Source organism: Trachinotus anak, unplaced genomic scaffold, assembly GCF_046630095.1.
Source record: "Trachinotus anak isolate AG129_WGS33_773 ecotype Australia unplaced genomic scaffold, CSIRO_AGI_Tana_v1 ptg000007l, whole genome shotgun sequence".
NCBI lineage: Eukaryota > Metazoa > Chordata > Actinopteri > Carangiformes > Carangidae > Trachinotus > Trachinotus anak.
The window spans coordinates 15,525,073-15,547,520 of NW_027273858.1; the positions used below are offsets into that span (position 1 = coordinate 15,525,073).

Here is a 22,448-nt window from a genome sequence, read left to right on the forward strand (position 1 = left end):
TAAATCATTGTAGATCTTAGGGAGTTAATGTATCATGTGACACTTCTATGAGGCTGAAATTTCATTTTCTGCAAAACCACAGTCCTACTTTTACAATGTTCTGCCTCTAGGTTTGTTCTGAATTTACTACACTGTAAAACTTATGTCTGAGTGGTTGCATATACACATGTGCATGTCTGCATGGTTCTGTACGTTTAATTGCAGGCAAGGGATGAATAACAGCATAACGTGCAGTACATGGACCACCTGCAGTAAGGGGGAAAAATCAGTTTTCTTTCTTCTAATTATTCCTTTATGTCTGTAATTTCATTAACAAGCTTTGCTGAAAAAAAAAAAAAGAGGAAGAAGTCTGTCAGAGGTAATTAAAAGATAAGGTGAACAGTACAGTCGACTTTGCCCCAGCTACATTAAGACATTTAGCTTCTACAGTGAGAGTGAATATTCCCTCAACATGCACACACACACACTCACATAACACACACTGAAGGCATGGCGGAGGTGCGCTCCCACCTGCCAACAGACCCCTCACAGACATGTGCACTGAAGGGAGATGTGTTGCAGTCCCGTGGCGTCAGAGTGGTGAGATATGAAATGTGACGGGTGCACAATGGTTGTCAACATGAATGACTCATAAACAAGCAAAACATTAGGACAGCCTACACCGTGGTGTTCATTTTTACAGAGATTGAAGAGGAGGCCCGACACCATCTCAAAAACCACTTCTCACTTCCTGTCTCTTTTTTTATTTTTTTTATTTTTTAACGTTGCACTTACGTGGGCGGGTTAAAAAAAAGGAAAAAAAAGCTCGCTCCAGTGAACCATTACACACATGTGGATCATTTTGACTCAGTGTGCTTCTGTCTTGCACTCGGTTGGTTTGACCCTCAAGCAGATGAACAACATACCATATCCTTTTCATAAAAACGCAAAGGCAAAAGTTTGATTTATTTATCAATTGATTTATTATTTATGGCAACACTGTCATCCAGTAGTTCAAGCAAGTTTCATCGAAACAACCTAACCTGTTATTAAGGGAGCTCTATTGGCTGACTTGAAGCATTCAAGACATATTTGCTCAGGAAGGGAAAAAAAGCAAAAAACAATGCTGCTCAGTGCTACTAATAATTTCAGTCTGCAGAGGCTGTTTTGCAGTGTTATAGCTAGTAAAACAAGCATCTCTATGGCTGTATAATGAGCACAGATGGGGAGTTTTAAGGAGAAACTGACACCCTGAGTACTGCTGCGGCTACTCCACCCTCCAGCTGCAAGGATGAGAAGCATAAAAAAAAAAAATAGCAGATTAGAGGAGAATGGTGGATCAACTTCATCAGTTAATTAAACTCTATTGCAGCTTGATGAGCAATTAATCAAGGCAGCGTGCAGAGTGTCAGGCAGGGCTGAGTTCTTCGGGTGCGTTATGTGTGCTCCGTACAGTATGTTCCCAGGGGGCCAGCCCTGTGGGGAGCAGCACTTACCAAGTGAGCAGCCCTAAAACTGTACAGGGTGTAATGGGCTGGGTTTATGTAAGCAGCTATCAATCACTCTCTGACATAAGCCTGCACCCTATTAGAGAGCCAGGATTAGGCTCCTCTCAGGGCTGAACTCACTGAGAAGCTGCTTGTCTAAGTAGATTGAATTTCAGGAGATGCTGAAACATATTGGATTATTATTTAGAAGAAGATATTATTGGTGTTTAAAGCAGATGCCAGAACCATCTCAAAAGGGAGAGGCAATAAGTTAATCACGTTAATATGGGAGGAACATGGGCTCTAAGCATGTCAAAAATATAACTTTGAATATTCTCAGCCTTAAGATTTAGGTCTTATCTTTCATCTGACATCTGACTCCCTAAATCTGATGGTTTAGTTTTTATCCTTTGTCTGTTACCCTCTTTCATCTACCTCTTCATCTTTCCAACACTGTGAAGCAGGCTTTTTTTTATGCTATGGAAATTCGAGTTGGCAGTTTGTGACTAAATGCAGTAAATTTATTAACGAGACCATGGGGAACATTAAAAGTCAATTGAAGGAGGCTATTAAAAGCAAGATTTTAATTGGGTTGGTCCCTCCACTAAACCTTTTTTTTCTGTGTCTCTTCTTTTTTTTTTTTTTTTTTTTCCAAGAGCAGTGATACTAAAAAAGTTCTCAGTTAATGTGCTCAGTGTGTGCTAGTCCTTGAAAGAAAGTTCCCTATATATCATGTTAAATTTTATATATTCAAGTGTCTGAAATGTAGAGTAGCTACTGTGTGAAAATCAGCCGTGGTGTGAGGTCTGACGTTGGTAGATCCTCGTGGTTTCTGCTGCCTCTTTCTGAGGCAGAAAGAGGCTGAGGCTGAAGGGATTCCTGAAGGGATTCATGAAGGCCGACTTACAATTAACACAAGGTCTTACTACAGCATCAGTGTCTACAGATCAACCTCTCGCCCATTCAGATCTGAAAATCTGACACGAGCTGTAACCTTCTGCTTTTCAGCTTTTGTTGATGAGTGTTTATGCCTCAGGCAGTCAGTAAATTGTGTTAGTACTGTTGCTTTAATGCATCATCTTATATAATCTGTTGAAATTACATTACAAAGCATACAGTTGTCCTAGTTTTGGTAACATGGTGTGACACATTACAAATGGTTTTAATTGCACTTTAGCTTCTGGCTCTTGAAACATGCTCAGCTCATTCTGCACTTTAAGAGAACTGGGCTGTGTGTGTGTGTGTGTGTGTGTGTGTGTGTGTGTGTGTGTGTGTGAGTGAGTGTGTGTGTGTATGTGGTGGGGGGGGGGCTTGAAAAAGAGTCCGTTTGCGCATATGGGAGAGTTAGAGAAAGAGAGAGAGAGAGAGAGAGACAGAGAGAGATGGAGATGCAATGTACTATTTGCTGTGCTGACTGGATAATGACATGCAGAGTGCTGCGCTGCTACAGGAGGTTGAGCTTCCAACCAGATGCTCCTTTCACTGCAGCTCATAAGCAAAGAAAGAGAGAGAGGGAGAGAGAGGCTGCACCAACATTCAAACTCGTCTTAGCTGGATTAAGCAGAAGGATTCAGGGACTTCGATCATGTACAGTAAAAAGAAGCTTATTAGTGTAGATACCCATCATATGTGGATCTAAGGAGACCGAGATTAAGCTGGGTTCAAACTCCCAATGAGACAATCTCTTTATGTTTTTATCGAATGATGTCACTGAAATTTTATGATTCAGTCTCACACAAACTCCTTAGATTCTCCCTTGAAGCTACTTTTTAAAGTGATGGTAACGGGTGTGTCTACAGTATTTTGAATGGGAGGCAGAGGGGATTGGGTGCAGGTGTGCTTGTGTGTGATGGATGAACAGCTGAACCAAAAAAAAAAAAAAAATAGTGAGTTTATTGCACTTTAATGGACCAGATAGCAGCAATACACAGATGGCCATAACAGGTTCATAACACTGGAGCTCAGGGGTATACATGTAACCATTAACTTTATAATTTATTTACCTGATGTCATGAACCCAGTAAAGTACACGGTACGTCTCTTTGTGGTGTTATAATGTTTTTATAAAGCTTTGAAAAAGAGCTCAGAAATTCCAGGAGCAATAACACAAGGAAGAGTAACACATACGAGTGTTAAATGTTGCTCCCATTCCAAGGCTTTCATCCATACAGTCGTCTGCCTTATGGTCAGCCCAGCAGGTCTTGCAATTAGTTTTTTTTTGTACATTGCATACACACACATACACAAAAAAAAATAAAAAAGTGGTGATAAGAAATGTTGCTCAGGGGGAGCGTATGCTGCTATATGTGTTCCTCTAGGGCGTGACAGATGTAAACACCATGGGACAGCAACACTACATAGAGAAAAAAAAGTTATACCAATGGCATCATGTACAGTCTCCTTGAGTTCTCTTATTTCACAATGATTCTGTCAAGTCTTTTTTAAATTCTAAATTGAAAAAAGCTTTTCTTTTCTCTTACAGTAAGTTTAGTATCTGGTGGATATCATGTGTGCTATCTCTCTGGACCCACCCTTCTGATGGGAAAAGCATTTTATGTTTAAAAAGGGCTCCAGGCCAAAACACAGCGGCCATATGGTTTCTTTAATTAATTGCGAGGTCCACTATAAAAAGCACAGTCCAGCTAATGCAGAGTAAATGCTGTCTACAAAGTTTGTATAATTCAATTATTGTTAATCCATTATGTCATCAATGCCATTTTCTTTTACTATAAATTGGAATAAATATTTAATCTACACAAGCAATATATTGTGTCTCTAAGATAGATGTTTGCTTTATGTACCACTCAGTTCTTAATTTGTGAGCAGATGCAAAGTGTAACCTTTTAAAAAATAATAAATCAAGTTATGATGAAAGTATGTGGGGGTATTTATGGACTATAGTTAAATTATCTGGGTGGGGAGGGGGGGATCACTGACTCAGAGACAAATTGTGGCAAATTATATTTTAATTAATTATAGATATTTTTGATATATCTTAAGGGAATAATAATTTTTAACATAGCAACCAAATAGACCAAAATAATGTTTACTAAATATTCCAGCCATTTTTTTTTTCTTGAACCAAGAACTGGCACTGCACTTGATGTAACACTTTAACACATTTTTCACTTATTGTACTGTTAAGATGCATAATAAAGTGAATTAATTTTCATAAGGTCTCTTAGCAACGCTGGGCTTTTCAAAGCAGTAATGTCCGTCTTCACTAAAACCTTTTGTTTTCTGTGTTCTTGTCTTTCCAGGAAAAAGGAAACATTGCCGTTGTATTTAATGTCGGAACAGATGACATTAACATTGAGGAGACGTCAAAGTTTGTAAATGACGGAAAGTACCATATAGTGAAGTTTACGAGGAGTGGGGGTAATGCCACTCTGCAGGTGGATGACCTGCCAGTCATTGAGCGCTACCCCACAGGTGAGTCACCCACTCTGCCTTTAATTACATCTGCTGCTGCTTAAAGGCCATAAAATGACCAAGAGATTATCAAGCTGACTATTAAAGCCTTATCTGTTAGGATGTTTTTGTTGACTTAGCATGTGCTTTAATTGCTTTTTATGTTTCTGTTTCCAGCAGCTGTTAAAGAATAACTCCAGTGTTGTTGAGTTTTTTTCTCAACTCCGGTGTTCATCACTTTACATTAATCAGTGTAACCTGGCTATGTGCAAATAGGTTGCCCTTAAGAAGTCCCATAGTCTAAAATAGAAGTTGTATAAAAGGGCAACCACCCACCATGTCTACACCTGCATTATAGTCCCCATATACATGAGTAATCCACCCACAGCATATGTTCACAGTAAGTCAAATCAATAGGCTATTTACAGACAAATTACCACTTTTATTGTGGCAAGTAATTGTGTGCCAGTTCAGTATTTATTTCTCTGCCAATACAGTAGATTGATTGAATTAAGGCAGGCGGGCAGACAAACCTGTAATAACACAGTCAAACTAAATGAATACCTGAATTAATCTGCCACTTACTCAGAATTAAATCCCAGATGATCAGATATATTACATCATCTAATTCACTTTCATATTCATCATTTCCACAGCACACACCACAGCTTGTCATAGACAAAAATGTGTAGCCCTTAAACGTACTTTAGAAGCTGAATGCCCTAATTACTGCCCTGTGTAATAAGTATTAAGTAATTGAAAAAGCATAATATATTGAATAATTACTACAGTATATGACCTGAACACTTGTACTAGCACTTTCTTGTAAAGTGTAGTGGTAACCGATAACTTAGTCTGTTGAAGGGGAGAGTCATTATGGGGAAAATGTTATTTGTCGGGGAATATATGAAGTAATCTCCTGTTGGAGATGGAAAGCAACTCAGCAACACTGATATGTTTCTGTAGAATGTCACGATGGTAGTAGTATGATGGCTCTGACAGAGAATTTAAATGCCACTTGTGTTGTTGGAATTGTTAACTGTTTAACTGTGTAAATGCTTTGACAAAAGCTACAAAAGATTAAAAGGAGTGTGAATGTCAAATCCAAAAATCAAAAACATTTGTTATATTCTGAACATGCATAAAATGACTGGGCCATGGGACAAACAGAAGACAAATTCAATCTCAACCCCCCCTTCTGCATAATGTTTGGTGACCTTTTTAGCTATGACCAGTGCATTCATCCAAATGAAAGAGGGTTTTATGACTGGGACTCAATCCTTGCCGCTTGCCTCAGGTGGAAAAGGGAAGCTAATGGCTTTTGACATGTGGTGGACATGGCAGAATGCACAGCAGGGTTAAATGCCTGGATGCTAGCATCTCAATCTTCAAACAACAAATACCCTCAGTCCCCAAAACACCTATGATACATACAGATGTGCTGGTGCTGCTCATGAGGGTGAAAATAGGTTTTTAATAGTATATTGGACTATTAAATGCCCAGCAATGAAAAACAGAGTAGAGTATATTGGTTGTTGACACAAATCTGCATAACTCAAACATGTTGTGGTCAACGCGTTGTCAAATCTAGAAAAGCTATAACAATAAATATGAATTCCTCTTATGATAAGTGCTGAGTTATAAATGCCACAGCGAAAAAGTGACAAACCTCATCCCCACCATCCATGCATCAGTGACTTAGCTAAGTCCAGCTACCTTATTAGACTCGTTGCAGACTAATTACATCTAATCAAAATCACGCTGCGGCTCCGCCCCTCCCCCCCAGCACACAAAGCCATTATTCTCTCAGCTCGCCTGTAGTTTGATTAGTATCCATGTATGCCCCTAACGCACTCATAATAGCAGCCCTCAGCCACTCTTAGGCCACTCACAGATCAACAGTGATTATAATAAGAGTAGACAGCAAAGATAAAAATGATGGCTGGAGAGTGAGAAAGACAGAGAGGAGGAGATTATATGGGAGGGAGCAATCATTCTCAAAGCAAGGAAATAATTGCTTCACCAGGGCCTATACTACTGCCCTCATAATCTCATTAAAAAGTCTCGTACTGCATACTTATGGGCCATTAAAAGTCTTTAGCACAATTATTAGAATCTAAAATGCAAAACGCACACGCAGACACATAACTAGCCTTCTATTTGTTGTCGTTTAGTCCTTATCCCTTTATCCTCACCCCGCTTTCATTCTGCGCCGCACACAAAAGGCCGGGCAGCAACAAAAAAATCAGCCCCTTCTCCTGAGTCTTGGCCATGGAAGTAATACCATCACAATGGTGCTGCCAGGCCCGCAGGGTACAGTGCAGTATCCTATCAGAGCACCCAATGAACACGCGCCGCACACAAAGATAATGGAGAGGTCCCTGGCCTTATTCTTTTACTGTTATCAGAGCGTGGTGCACTTACAGAGCTCTCTGTCTCTCACTCCACTCCCCTCAGCTCTCACTTCCTCTTTTTCTGTCCTTTTTCCTTTATCAGTCCGACCCTGCCCCTTCTGTCGATCTCCCCTTCCGTCCCTGTGTCCTGCTGTTCCACCTTGTGGTGTGGAGTCTGATTTGTGGGATACAGGAGGAGGAGGGTTAGCTTTATCCATTAAAGCTCCATCCTACCTCCTCTGGTTTCCCCTCTGTTCTATCCATGAGCCTCTTCAGCCTATTGTGCAAACAATCATCATTGAGCATGCTTAAAAAATGGTGCAATGACTGCCACAGCCAGAGTATGGGAAAAAAGGGGAGCAGAATAATAAAAATAATAGTGAGATTTGTGTATGTCCCTCCTTTTTTAATTCTCCCGGCTCCATGAACAGAGGAAGCATTTGCATATTTGTTCATTTAATGTGGCGAGTGTCCTAGGGCTTGTAATGAGATAAAGCCCCCACCTTATCTGACCACTTTATTAACAAAAAAAGAAAACAAATGAGTGAGGGCAAAGCGGGTCGGCTGGGACGGCTCAGCTGAATCGCTGCTGTCTGGCGGAGGAGATAAGCCAGGCTGTCCCATACCAAACCAAATCACCACTCGGCAGCAGTCACAGGCTCCGCTCAGAGGCAGGATGAATGGGCTCTGCTACTGCATCAAAGCCCAGGGGATAGCATTGTTTAACACTCCGGTGTCCCACAGTTGGGATCAATACATGATCAGACCTTGATTATATCCGCACTTAATTAACCTCAGTATAAGCATAGACTGAGTCTGCCATGGGGTTCAGAGCCAAACAGATAAAGAGCTACTGTCTTTGAAAGTGGAGCTGGTCCTTGCACAAAAGTAGAGGATTTTGGCACAGTGACACACTGTGTGAGGATAAGTGTGTGTGTGTGTGTGTGTGTGTGTGTGTGTGTGTGTGTGTGTGTGTTTACTGTATTTGTGTGCACCTGCCTGCCTGACTCTCCTATATTTCTTTCTGTCTTTCTGTTAGTGTCCTTGTCCTCTTCTTCAACAAACTGTCGTCTACAAAATTTTGATAGTAGCATGAGGAGAAACACAAAAGCTGTCATTTTAACTGAAAACAACAACACATCCACAACATGTCTATTTATTGTGACTGCCAAGAAGCCGAGCAGGCATATATAGAACAGAATTTGCACTAATTAATAATAAATATATATAAAATTCTTCTCCAGTCCTCACCGTCCTCCCAACAGTTGCAGGCTAACTGTTCCCCAGAGCCCAGTTTGATTTTGACCTCTCCTCGGACGAGGTGTCACAGTAGCAGGAAACTGAGAGGTGACATAACTAACACCCCATGACTGGCAAATGGAGGTGACAGGAATTAACAAAAGCTCATGAACGGTCCATGACAACAGCAATTAATGGATTATTCATTAATTTAACACATTCAGAATATAAGGAAGTGCAGCTGCGTGTGCTTGCTTGTTTGGTTAGTCATTTGTTTGTGTGTAATTCTCCTATCGTGCACAGCACTAAGGTGAATTAGGTGGTGCAGAGCTCCAGCCGTCCTGCATAAGGGAAATACAGTGTGTGCTCAACACCAGGCTGTATACAGACGTTACATAAGCTGAAAGCACCTGGAGGCTGGTTATATTTTGCATCCACATACCTGAAAGTATCTTAGCAGATCTAATTGCTGCATAAAGTAAATATACTGCTCAGTAAATTTTGGTTTCAACAATCACAGAGTCTTGGTCTTTGTGATATTCTGTATTTTTTTTATTGTCAATAAATCACATAAAAGGACCAAACCCAACAATGAATTGATCCCACTAGCAGGTATTGTCTTTGTAACCAAAGCCTGATCTAGCTTATTCCTCTGTGCCATAGAGTTCCATTGTTGTCTAAACACTATTAAAAACACAGAAATGAGCCACACCGTTGCACTGGCACGTGATCGTGGACTCTGTAGTTTATTTTGAATCAATCACACCTATACCGCACTGCCCTAAATACTCACCAGAGCACCATATGTGCATTAATCAGCAGCTGAAAATAGGTCCCACAAAAATGCACTAATTCCTCCTGTTTCAGTGACACAATCGAAAAAATACAGTTTCCAGCTTTTTTGGGGAATCATTAAGCATTTCTTTAAAAATTAATGTGGTTGTGACCCGTTGTAAAGATTTAGGTCTTGGGACTCAGCCTGGGTATACTAACACTTTGTTTTTGGTCTTTGCTTGAGATATGTTGACAGTTTCACACATACAGAATGCCTCCAGCCTTGTCCTGTAATGCAGTCATTAATCAGTAGAAGTGTGGGTAATACTTGATTGTATAAGTGAGTTTTACATGAAATTTGAAAACTGAAAACCAAGTCTAGATTAAGGTATAAAGTGGCCTCATAAATGCTGGAAAATCTATAGAAATCTGAAAAAGTCCATGACCACTGCAGCTGATTTGGTTGCAGGTACACTGTCACTTCAGATGGCTAGACGTTGTTTCAGAACTGTGGCTCACTAAATAACATTTGGAGATCTTTATCAAATAATATACTTTGTGTCCCTGTGTGGCTTTGTTGTAATGCAGAATGTATCTTTCTGTGTCAGTGTTGGGAGAAGTGTTTTACTAAATCTCCTTCACGAGCCTTTGTGCTCCAACTTGGCACAATCAACTGCAGCCAAATTCCATGAGCTGTACAGACAAGCTTTAAACCCTTTTCTGTGTAGCTGATCCTCTACAGTAATTCAAGCTGATGCGATTAAAAAATGTCTTTTTATGCGTCTTTTTACCTCTAAGACCTTTCATCAGACCAACTGTGCATTTGTTACAAGGTTACCTCCTTTCTATCATGTCTGCGCGATCCTTTCCTCTTGGAAGCTATTCTCCACTGAATCGTTGTTAGCTACCTGATCTTTTATCTGCCAGAACTGAATTAATATAGTTGATGGGACAAACATTGTCAATCTGCCGGAAGAAAGGATCGGACTGAATTCAATCTCAGCAGACAATACCAGGGGAAAAGCACTTAGAGACAGTGCCACTTTGCAGAAAGTCTTCTGCTCTGGAGAGGTTATTGGCCTCGACAAAAGGGTGATGCAGAGTTTGCCCTCATTAATACCGAAGTGCCCCTCTAATCTTGGAGTGCAGTTTTTCTGCTCTTTCTCTCTCCTAACTCATATTTGGTTTATTCTCTGAATCCTGTTGAGGAGCTGACTTTCCATTGACTCTTGCGTCTTACGTGTGCAATGCTCGTGACTTTTCCTCCTTTATGATTTGTAGCTTTTGTCAAAGTCGTTTTACTAAAGTTTCTACAGCAAATGTATATTTACTCTGACATTGTCTTCTGACTAGATGCTCTGAATGTATATTGTCTTGACTGTTGTATTGCAATTAGCTTATTATTTCGTGTCAATTAGGCTATTTATAAATGGGGTTGGCATTTGTAATATGTTAAAGTTAAATTGTTTTACCCTATAAACCATAAAAGGTTGATTCAACAATAAATTTAAATGATGTTCTTTTTGAAAATGTATATAACTAGTTTAAAAGCCAGTTAAAAAGCTAGAGAGAGGGTCAAGACAAAGGGGATGGAAATATTTGGGTAAAGATTTTGTAATGGAAATGTATAAAGTTGTGATTTGGGTTGGTTTATAACATAGTTCTATTAACCTAGATGAAACATTTGCGTGCTAGTTCACTTATTTTCAATTAATATAGGCCTAATTTGTTGGCTAAAATAAAATTAAATGAGTGAAGTTGGTTCAAATAATGTTTTTCGTAAATATTGTTTTTTTAAATATACAAAACTTTTTAAATATAAAAACCTTGTGCAGTTGTATAGCTCCAGCATTAAGTATGAACATTTAACCTTTGACCTTACAGATTGTAACCAATGAAATGTCTCTTTAAACTTTAAAGGCAACAATGATAACGAACGCCTGGCGATTGCTAGACAGCGAATCCCATACCGACTTGGTCGAGTAGTTGACGAATGGCTACTCGACAAAGGTAAAATCACTGATTAAAATTTCAGATAAAATAATTTGATCATAACCAAGTTGTAGCACTATTTTGTAAATAATAAACCTAAAAAAATAAATGTTCAGTTAAACTTTAAAAACAAAATGATTTGAACAGTTAAATTTAGTTTGTAGTGTTTCATACTTTTCATAATAATGTATTTCTTTTCTAGATGTCAGCTGTTTTAATACGTGTTTATTGTCAACTTAAGGTTAAAGGGACTGTAAATATGAATTTAAATCCACTTACTGAAGTAATATCAGCATTGTTAAAATGTCTATAAATTACTGTAGCATTTTGCTGTAAACATCTAAATGATAAATTTAAAAGTTGTAGATTATTGATTCATTAGTTGCTAAGTGTTATTTGAAACACTTTTGAAACCTATACAGTGTATATACTGTACAGTACAGTACGTAGAGTCATTTGATCTATTCTGATTAAACTGCTAGCAATGATAAATAGTGTGCAATATGAATTGGCATCAGAATTTTGAGTCCCTTTAACAGACATTGTAAATATGTATAGGGCATTAGATCAAGGAACTGTAATATAAAACAAACTGAGTGCATGCTTTGTTTTTTATAGTTCAATAACTAATTCATATTTTTCACTTAAAATGTGAAATGAGCCCTATCATTTTTATGTTTTTTTTTTTTGTTTGTTTGTTTCTGTTTTCTGTTATAAAATGGTTTTTGTTTCTCATGTGCCCAACCATATCCATCCTAAATTTATTTTCTCGTGTTTGCTTTTGCTAAAAGTATGAACAGTTTCAAATTTCCTGAAGTGTGTCCTGCTTCCTGTGAGATTGTACACGAGAAAAGTCCAATTCTCACTGCCTGCAGCATTTTAGTTTAGTTTTTTTTTTCATGCTTGCTGTGTTCCCTGTGTTGTTTGTAAATTGTAAAATATGAAAGGAAAGTACAAGATAACATAAGCAAAGCATAATGAAGTATATGCTTTTAGCTTTATTAGACAAATGCTTTATATATTTGTCTTATTTCCCAGGCAATTTCCTGTGACCAAATTGCCCATTTTTATTACTTTCAAGATTATGTTATCTTTACAAGTGTAGAAAAATTTATTGCATTTCCATAACATTCCTACTTCTGATTAACCTTTTTTTCTTGTCATTCTAGATAAGACTGCCATTTTAGCAAAGCTGCATTGATTTTCTAAATCCTGTGTGTTTTTTTTTTTTTTTTGGTTTGTTTTTTTCTTTTCATAGGCATCTCATCATTATAATTGCAATAAATTACCAGGGTTTGCCTCTACAACCCGTAATTTATTGGTCTCATTAACCACTGGGCAAATAATCTGCCTTTCTGTCTTTTTTTTCCTGTTCAGTAAAAGTGGCTGAGTCCACAGTTCAACATTCTTGTATATATGTAACATTGTTTTCCCACAGGGCGGCAGCTTACAATCTTCAACAGCCAAACCACTATACAGATTGGGGGCTGGGAGCGAGACCGAAGTCGATCCTTTCAGGGCCAGCTTTCGGGCCTCTACTATAATGGCTTGAAGGTGTTCAACATGGCCGCGGAGGGAGATCCCAACATAAAGATCCAAGGCAGCGTGCGGCTTGTGGGGGAGTCGCCCTCCTCTATCACACCGCAGTCGAGCACCACAGCCAATCGCTCAGAGACGTCCACATCGATCATGGAGATCACCACCACCACGGCGTCCAGCAGGCGAGTCAAGCAGACTACACCGCGAGAGCCTCAGCAGGTGAGATCATCTTTAAATGATTCTGTTGTAAATGACTTTCAATCATGTCATTATTGTCTCTACTTGATCCATTTTGAAATCGTTAAAGTGCACAGCATGAAGTTAAGAACATCCTGGATTATCATAATACATTTCATCATTATGCTCCTATATGAGGAATATATGCCGTACTTTATTGTGTCACGTCTTTCTTCTCCTTGAGTCTTCTGACCTAAAAACTGAAGGAAAATAAGTCCATTGTTCCACCTATGGGAGCAGCACCACAGGCGCGCTGTTGAGCATTTCTCCCCGTGCAATCAGATGTGGCACCGCACGGTGTGTGTGTGTGTGTGTGTGTTTCTGTGTGTGTGTGTGTCTGTGAGTGTGTGTGTGTGTTAGAGTGATAACCATCATAGAGGTCCTCCATCATCTTTATCTGTCCTGCTTGAGCAGTGCAGCATCTGCAGGAGCATATTACTTCTCAGACGTCACAATGTGGGCCTGAACAATGCAATACAAAATGTGTGTCGCATCAAATGAAATGGTGATCGGACCTTTCTGGCACAGTCTCTGCCCAGGCCAGAAGACATTTCCTGTTATATCTCCTGCAATACAGCAGCCGCTATGGATTTGAAATCACAAATAGTTTCTATAATGGCTTATTATTATGCCATTAAGAAATGTCTTTGTGTCTTAGTTTGAATACCGTATTTGTTTCACACATTGTCCATGTAAGAATTAAATATTCAATCCGACTGTATCTGCTTAGTTCTAGAGGTTCTCATAGTTTAAATTTGAATTTAGATTTTCTCGAATTTCAAAACAAAACAGTGATTTGATTTACTTTGCTCTGGGAATAAGGTGGCAACAAACATGCTGGAAAAATGTTATTACAATCTAGGAATACCTGCACACTCAACAGAAGATAGTATTGACTCATTTAGGTCACTAAGAAAAATAGTTTCTGGGGGTTGTTTTTCATCACAACAAGGACAGTAGTCAGAACATAGCAAAGGCCTTCATGTGGTTGGTACAAAACGAAAATAGAAGCTTCATGGCCTACAGGAAATGTTCAGCCTGTGCAAACAATTAAAGCGACCTCGTTGATAACCAAGAAACATCCTTTAATTGTTATGGAGCCAAAGCTGCTATTGAGCGTTTCACATTAAATGAAAATGCACTTTAATGGATTAGTTTCACATGTTGGAAATAAAGCCTTCATTCAATCATTCAATCATTCATTCATTCATTCATTCAAATTCTCAAGTTAGCCCTGATAGGAAGTGAGGAAGATGTAACTGAAAACATAGAAACCATGAAGATCCTGAGGGTTCTGCATGTAGGGAAAACACTTACAAAGTTCACGTGTGTCAGATTCTGAAAGACTGTGTAAGTCAGTGGCAGGGAAAGCACACACAGTAGCTTAAATTAAGCATAGTCGTAGACTAAAATGACCCTTTAATCAGGACTTAATCAGCTTTTACAAATTTAGTTTAAAATCATTTTGGATTTAACTCATTTTGGATTAATCGGATTGGGTAAAGGAAGATTATAGCTTCTCCAGGAGGGGGTGGGTTTAACTTCACATTGAATAATATACACACAATCAAATTATTTGATTTTAATTCCTTTTTGACAGATTGTGCAACTTTTTCTGTCTTTACAGCTTTACTGGGACAACAGTTAATACACTCACATCTCCATTTTAAGGGTTTCAGAAGAGACTTGCAGTGCCATGGAAGAGTGATGCTGATGTGCTGATTTGTTTGAGTGTCAAGAAGTGACTTCACCAATGTTCTTTAAACACATTTAAATATTTATTTTCACATTAAGACCTATTGTTGCCTTTATCTACACTGAAATTAAAAAGCCTTGAACCTTAAAAGTCGATGTATCTCTGAAGCCAGACTCAAGCTTTTATATGGAAAATTCAAAGAAAAGCAGAGCGTCAGGTTTAAAAGAGTGTTCAACCTACAGCTGATATGAAATGACAAACTCCCACAGATTTGAACTCAGCAGCAGTAAAGACCCCACATTACTGTCCCCTAACTCTCTCTCTTTTTTCTTACTGACCTGAGACCATCATAACAGTTTGTGTGAGGCTCTGCAGATGCTGACAAATAATACAATCATAAATATTGATCCAGTGGAATGGTTTTCTCTCAGCCTCAGCATGGTTCCTGAACCGTTGCAGGAGCGTGTAATGCAGGCGAAATATCAGACAATACGCTATAATTATATCCCAGCTCCATGCAGTGTTATAAATTGCCACCAAGGAACCACGAGATTGGCAGAAAGGAACAGGCTTGACAAGATGGATGCCCGTCTTTTTCAGGCCTTTTCATCTGGAGAGAAATAAAGTGATATAAATGACCGTGGCAATTTAGAAATGCGTTGTATTACAGGGATATGCAATATGTGCAGGGGCACCTATTCTGTGCTTTAGATGTGATCTGATATTTGGATATTTGACATTATGCCTTTATGCCAGTTATATTCTGCTTGCATTGTTTCATCAATATGCGTTTACCCTCTAGTAGGCTAATCATGTGTACAGCTATTGTTTTTTTTTTTCATGTAAGCAGTTAAATCAATGGGATTTTTTGTGCAATCCAAGGTCTACTTGTGCCTTGTGTGTGTTTTAAAGGTAAACAGTACGGCCTCAGGTGGTTTACTGGTGAAAGTTTTTTGGCAAAATACATTTAGACACAGGTGTTGTGCTGTCACATTATGTTGCAATCTCACCTGGCATATAAAGACTTCGAAGGAGGAGAATAGTCAAGGCTAACTGTCGGTTTAGATGTTATCTAATGCATTCATACAGAAAAAAAAAGGTCATTTGATTAAAAAGTTGCTCTGCGATGTAGGCGGAGAGATGAATGAGGCATGCAAAAACGTGGGCACTGGGAGATGTCAGTGCGTTCAGTCTGATTCAACGTGACGACCTTCCCATGGAGAGCTCCTGCTGTACGACATTACCGTCTCAGGACACTACACTTAGAAAGACATCATGTCTGGACTCCATAAAAAGAGATGGTGCATTCAGTGTCCTCTCCCTGAAATAGTCAGCATTTTAATCATTGTCCAGCTGTTCCATCTCCCCTCTGATGGCGAATGCAATTCAGTGAATGGTTTTATACCCTAAGAGCCTTACATTACTGGGACATGTGCATTTTTAGTGTGGCTGGCCTCAGTGGAAATGGAATGGCTAACACTGGCGACGGCAGTATCAGGCTCTAACCATTAAAGTGAGAGTGGTGCTGTGGACATTGTATATCAGGCTGTCAAAGAAGGCACCAGGGTCCAAAATAATGAGGAAAAAATATGTGAGACCTTTTATTGCCCTGTCTAAAAATGAGATGTGATGGCGGAGGCACTTTGGTGTTAACTCAACACACATAAATATTTAAGTTTGGTTAAAGTCACTTGTTGTAAGTGCCTGTTGCTGTCAGTATCGTTCCTGACTGTTAACATTGAAGCAGCAGTTAGAGCGTCTTTGGCTTCCATAATGTGACGCGTTTCCAACAAGATATGTGGGCCACGTATGATTACAGGAAAGATTTGATTTGATCCTTCACATTTGGTTGGAGCACTCAAAAGTAGGCATGGCTTAACAAACACGGCGCAATACCAGTGTCGTCTACAAGAGGTGACCTCCACCCACACCTGCCTCATCTGCTTTTTTAGGTCAAGAGGAGAACAAAGGATATATTTTTTTAATTAGATTTTTCTGTAAGCTTGTATGACCCAAAATTTAACAGTCACATGTGATTTTATACAATCAAACCAAGACACATTTGACTGGATACATTTATCTTTACACCCCTGAGTTTTGCTTGAGTCATTCTTTTTTTTTATGTTACTGGAGGAGAAGAGGAGGGATATTGACATTAAAAAAATAAATGTTGAAATCTTCCATGTGACACTGGCCCTGCAGATTTAAGGTGTGTCTTTTTTGCAATGGCTCAATAGTCTCCTAGAGGGTAAAGTCATTGCTAATAATCATTAGTACAATGATTTTGAAGGGTCTGAGAGGACTCTGCCTTCTCAGGTGCCCCATCAAAAAGTTCTCTAAATGCTCCACTGGGGTTATATTGTTATTGAATCATGAGTGCCTTGGCTTATGGGTAACATTACATTAATGTCATTCTTCTCAAACCACTGGGTGTCCACTCATGCTTTATTAACAAGAATATTATCATCTTGGAGCACACTGGCCTAATCAGGAAAGAAATGCACCATGGGAAAAAAAAGCTGATAAGTCAGAATTGTTATTTTAATAGTGATTAAAATTTCTCATTTGCTTAAGGGATAATTGGATTGATTCAATTCCAGGACTTACAACCCACTCAAATACAGAAGATGGTAAGTAATAGTGAGATTTAGCCTCAGTGTTACCTTTGTTTTAATCATATCTTAAGGTTCCCTGATTTACAGATTCTACACTTACATGCCCTTACATGTCAAATATTCCCTATAGTGGCTGGGTGCTTCCTGCCCTAAGTGGGAGAGGAAGCTTACTGTATGGACCTGACTGTCATGTCTTAATGAACTGTCTGCTCCCTGTGGTGGTGCCAGGTCTCATCCAATTGAACCATAATGCACATGTGTTTGCATTCACAAACAATGTACCAGCTACTGTACTCTTCTCTTGTATACAGATATGATTTGGACCATTCCTACCTCACCTCCATTTATTTTATTATTGGGAAAAATGTGTGTTTCCCCCATTGCACCTAAAGACATACATTTTGTTTGTGCTAATTGGAGAGAAATGTGAGCTATAGGGTGGAGTATCTGCTGAGGTCAATTTGAAGCCCAAACTGCCAATCCACACAGGTCTAATAGCAACAGTAGCTGCCAGTGCTCCATTAATCTGTCTCTGTGGTCCTCAACAAAACCTATTCATCAGTTTAAATTGTGACACAGCTGAATTTTAGGCTAAAAAAATAAGTTGTGGAAACCCTGCTAACATAGTCTTTTCTCATACACAAGGTAACATTTAACAACTGCTGCAAATATGTAAGTGTGGGATAAGACTGTAATATCTGCAGCAAATACTGAATACATGGAAGCCAAAGCTTTTTTGAAGGTCTAGTGTACAAAATGAAGGAAACGCCAAGCTGCAGAAAGATAGCATTTAATACCAGATGATGTTTAATCAAACCCACTCAAGGATAAGAGATGGAGCTCTATTTAGCTGTTACCCTCCCAGCAAAAAAAAAGAAGAAGAAAAAAAACTCGAAAGCCTGCTATCTAGAAGAGCCATTGAGAGCTCTTGACAGTGATGGATCCTCACCTGCATTGCTCTGTATTATCAACCCTGGCCAGCACACATACAGTGTATAAATCTCATGAGTGGTCATGGTGTGAGGCTGCCATCCACCACCGGTGCTGTCTGCTGGAGTATCCTCTAAAGTTGGTATTGGCTTCAGCATCATGGAGAGACACAAGGACAGAATACTGCAGGACACAAACATTGTAAAGTAGAATATTATCACTAATCACTTAGTGACTTGACATTTGACTAAATGTATCAGACACCCAGGAGATGTCCTTTCCAAGCATTTTGTAAACCACAGCATGCTGTCATAACCATATTTTCGCTGGTTGTTAATATGTACTACTTATTTCTTCTCTCCTGATATGAAAACACAATATAAAAATGTAGTTTATGTAAATGTCGCTTGTGTCTGTTGTGATTAAAAGATTATCAAATTTACATTTTAAAAAAAAGGCTAAGAGTCTAAAGCCATGCTAACAGATCTGTGAGGCTACACAGCAGTGCTGTGACCTAATATTGCTAACATAAGCACAGAAATATGCTGACATTTGAAATGCTAACATGCTAATTTTAAGCAGCTAATCTTTACCAAGTTCACAATTCATGTTAGGTTGTTAGTTTTGAAGATCTGCAGAAAATTTCACAACAATCCATCCAATAGTTGTCAAGATAGTTGACTCAAAATAAAAATTGTCAGTTATTTCTGCTCAAGAGACCTTAAATAACAAAAATAAGACAATCCTCTCTCAAACATTGACTTGTACAGTTTTCAAGCAGACCTCATTTGACATTTCATTCTAGCCGTGTTTCTTTTATAACCTTTTCGTGAAGTACAATTTCTTTTTTATAGGTTGTCGCTGTTAGAAAATCAAGAAATGCAGATTATAGCCTGTTCCTAGTGAGAATGAATGGCCACTATGACACATCATTGCCACCAAATAGCCAATTGGCCTCACTTTTTCTGTATTAACCCTCGGTGAGGTGGGTGTAATGGCCATTCAGGGGAAGTGAGGAACATTCAAAACACATTGTGTGGGCCATTTCATTTGCACTCACAGCACATGTTTCAGTTCCAGCTGAACTGGCTCGTAGCAGCTATGTTTGTCTTGGTCCCTGAGACGAGGGGCAGAAACCTGGCCTCTTTATACTTCACAGGGATAATCGCAGATTTGTCATGCTGCACTGCTACACCTTCAGTGCAGTGTTTGAGTAACTCCTAGCCTCCCTCACTGGCTCTATAATAAACACACTATAATAAACTTAGTGTCAGAGTAATCTTGTGGTGAAAAATCTGTAGGAACTTAGTACCCAATAACTGCTCAGTCTGCAGCTTCCCTCCTTTTGTAATCATCTATGCACCATATCTCTTTATTGTGCCTGCTACTACCTTGAGGCATTGTTGTGATTGTCCTGATACTGGTAGGGATTATTGTTTTACAAGCTAAGGCTGCAATAAGTCTGCACAGCCTAGATTTAATACTAATCCTGCATGCATCAATATCCAGACCTGAGACTTATCTTGGGTATTAAGCACCCCTCAGGCAACTGCACGCATGTAGTGCACATTCTTTAATTGTGCTACAGGATATGATTCTTGGATGGGAGTTTAAGGATTTTTCAGCCTTCATTTGGTTCAAAATGTGTCATATTTGCCTTTAAATTTTGACATAGCCCTTCTGATCAATAGGATAGATTTGACCTTGAGGAAGTCGCTCTCATAGCCACATATCTAAAGCCATCATCAAAAGACCAGTGCTGCAGCTTCATGTTGTTGTTCATACATTAAATTCATATAGATGTGCAGTAAAAAGCTATGAAAAGCTGCTGTTTGCTATAACCATTTTTTCTCTTGGTGATGTAGCATTAGAGCTAGTTTTCTGTTTAGGTCACAACAGTTTATTTGTAACTTTATAAAACCCATTATTATCCTAGGGTCTGCCTACATTACTAACCTGCATGAAACCCAACTCCACTCACTTCAGTTGCCTGCTATTCTACAGGACTGGCCATTTTGTACTTCTGTATCTCTAAGATGGTCATCAGTTTCACTGCAATTTCAATTTCAATTTTACCAAGTTACTAAGCAACAGACTGCTATCAATAGTACAGTAAGGGTGTTTTTTTTTTTTGATTGACAGACATACACCCAATTATTCAAAAAGCAAAGCACTTTTCTCTCCAACTAACAGAGTAAATGCAAGTCCTGTATTTAACGAGAAAGCATGGTGTATTTGCCAGAGCTGTATTCTGAATAGCAGGAACTTCCTGCTCATTTTACAGCAGAATAAAAAGCATAGATTTATTTTGTTTGCTCATTTCATGGCGTTATGAGTTGTACCCATCTGTGTTTGTGCGGCAGTCAGCCACAGACTCATGCACACCACTCTCACTGCTGAATTTCATGATAGGTAGGCGATTTGTTTGTTTGTTTGTTTAATTTTTTTTTTTAAAGAAGGCTTTTATTGCTTCTCAGTTTTGTCGAAAAGTCACGGAGACAGAGGAAAGATAACCAGGGGGATGCAGCTAAATCATATGCAGTTTGGCCACAAGTGAAAACATGTGGCAATCAGATGAAACGCAGAATCTCCTAAGCTGGCTTCCAGCAGCTGTAGGGATGATTCACACGTGGATCCACATCCTGTTAGAGTTAGGGTGTCGTGAAAAAAGTGAAATTGTGCTTTCAAAAAGAAAATATTCAGGACTTATCATAGTCCATTCCTCATCTTCAGAACCAAGCTGAGACATGGGAGTCTTTAAGTACAGTAGTTTAAGTTGTTGAGACTTCACGGAATATAATCAGAGCCAATTTTAAAACATTAATATTCCTGCACTGAGTAGAGCTAAATGGGAAATTACTGATTTGCAGAGATGATAGTACAGAATTTTTTCCCCTAGACTTCTTTTCTTATTTGTATTAATAGGAACATTGCTCATCACATTGCTAACCAAGTGGAACTGCTCCCCTCAACTCATCTAGAGGCAGATCTTATTGTAAGATGAAAACCAGACCCCCACCACCACCACTACCCCCAATTTCTACCTCTGTGCATTTACCAATTAAACAAAGCAGACACATCCACAGCAAACTGAGAGGTTACTAAGGAAACACACAACATCCCACATTAACAGGGATAGGGATTCATCAGCAAGGGTTTCAGTCATGTTGGGTGAGTCTTGTTTCATTCAGGATATTAAGCCGAACTGTCTCGTTGGACTCAAAGACACACTGCAGTGTTTAGTCTGAGTGTCAGTGCCCTGTGAGGTTGTGGTGCCTTCAATTATTCACAGAAAGAAAACATCCTCGGGGTAAGATTTCCCCTGCAATGCAGATATATGGGATTGACCATAATGCTACTGAGACACTGTAAGCTTGAGGGAAAAAAAATCTATCTGTCTGTCTATCTATCTATCTATCTATCTATCAATCTATCTATTTATCAATCTGTTTTTCTTAAATTTATTGTCTTTAATTTCCTTTTGAAAACAGATAAGCCAGAGTGAATAATTCCACGTCCGCATGACTAACAGCCTAACAGCAACAGTCATTTGATGAGAGTAAAAACAGGTTGAGTCACAGGATATGCAGACAGACAGCTCTCCTGTGCTGACCTCCCCTACCTTGCCCCTAAAGTGAGGTGTGTGCGTTGTTGTAGGTGGTCCTGGTGTGTGTTGCCCCAGGCCCAGTCATGGGTTTGTGCCCACCCAGTGCTGACAGATGGCAAAGGAGGTAACGCTGTAGACCTGCGGTGGCCCCAGGCCCGCGGCGTTCACTCGCAGCGACAGACCATATCCATCATCTCAGCCTCACCAGGGGCCATTATGGAGACTGCCCTTCAACATCGAGCTGTGCACATACGAGTCCATGTGACTCGCTGATCCAGTCCACCTTGGCAGGGGCGAACACATACGTGCCAGCGCGTGTTGACGTGTGTTCACGTGATTCGCATTTTTTTTTAAGGCTTGACAGCAGAGGCAGGCACGTCTGCAGCAGGTAGATGATGAGCCAGCCCAGACATAAGGGTGCCTTGTCTTCCTTGCATGTTTTATTGTCTGCTTGCTTGTTTTAAAGGTTTCTAAATTTGCTACAGCCAAGATTATCATACTTGCTTCCATTATTAAGATAGTCAACAAAGAGGCATCTTTGTTTTTGCA

General features: G+C 39.3%; 1 protein-coding gene across 14 annotated transcripts in view; it reads left to right on the forward strand.

The window, feature by feature from the left end:
• Window positions 1-22,448, forward strand: part of LOC139623071 (neurexin-1a-like) — a 246,287-nt gene that overhangs the window by 198,827 nt on the left and 25,012 nt on the right. For 10 of the 14 annotated variants that reach the window (XM_071480930.1, XM_071480931.1, XM_071480934.1 and 7 more), the window contains 3 exons: window positions 4,727-4,898; window positions 11,204-11,293; window positions 12,714-13,033. In XM_071480930.1, coding sequence (XP_071337031.1) covers window positions 4,727-4,898; window positions 11,204-11,293; window positions 12,714-13,033 — 582 coding nt within the window. The remainder of the gene's footprint in view (window positions 1-4,726; window positions 4,899-11,203; window positions 11,294-12,713; window positions 13,034-22,448) is intronic. The other 4 variants (XM_071480936.1, XM_071480937.1, XM_071480944.1 and 1 more) reach the window with 1 other exon arrangement.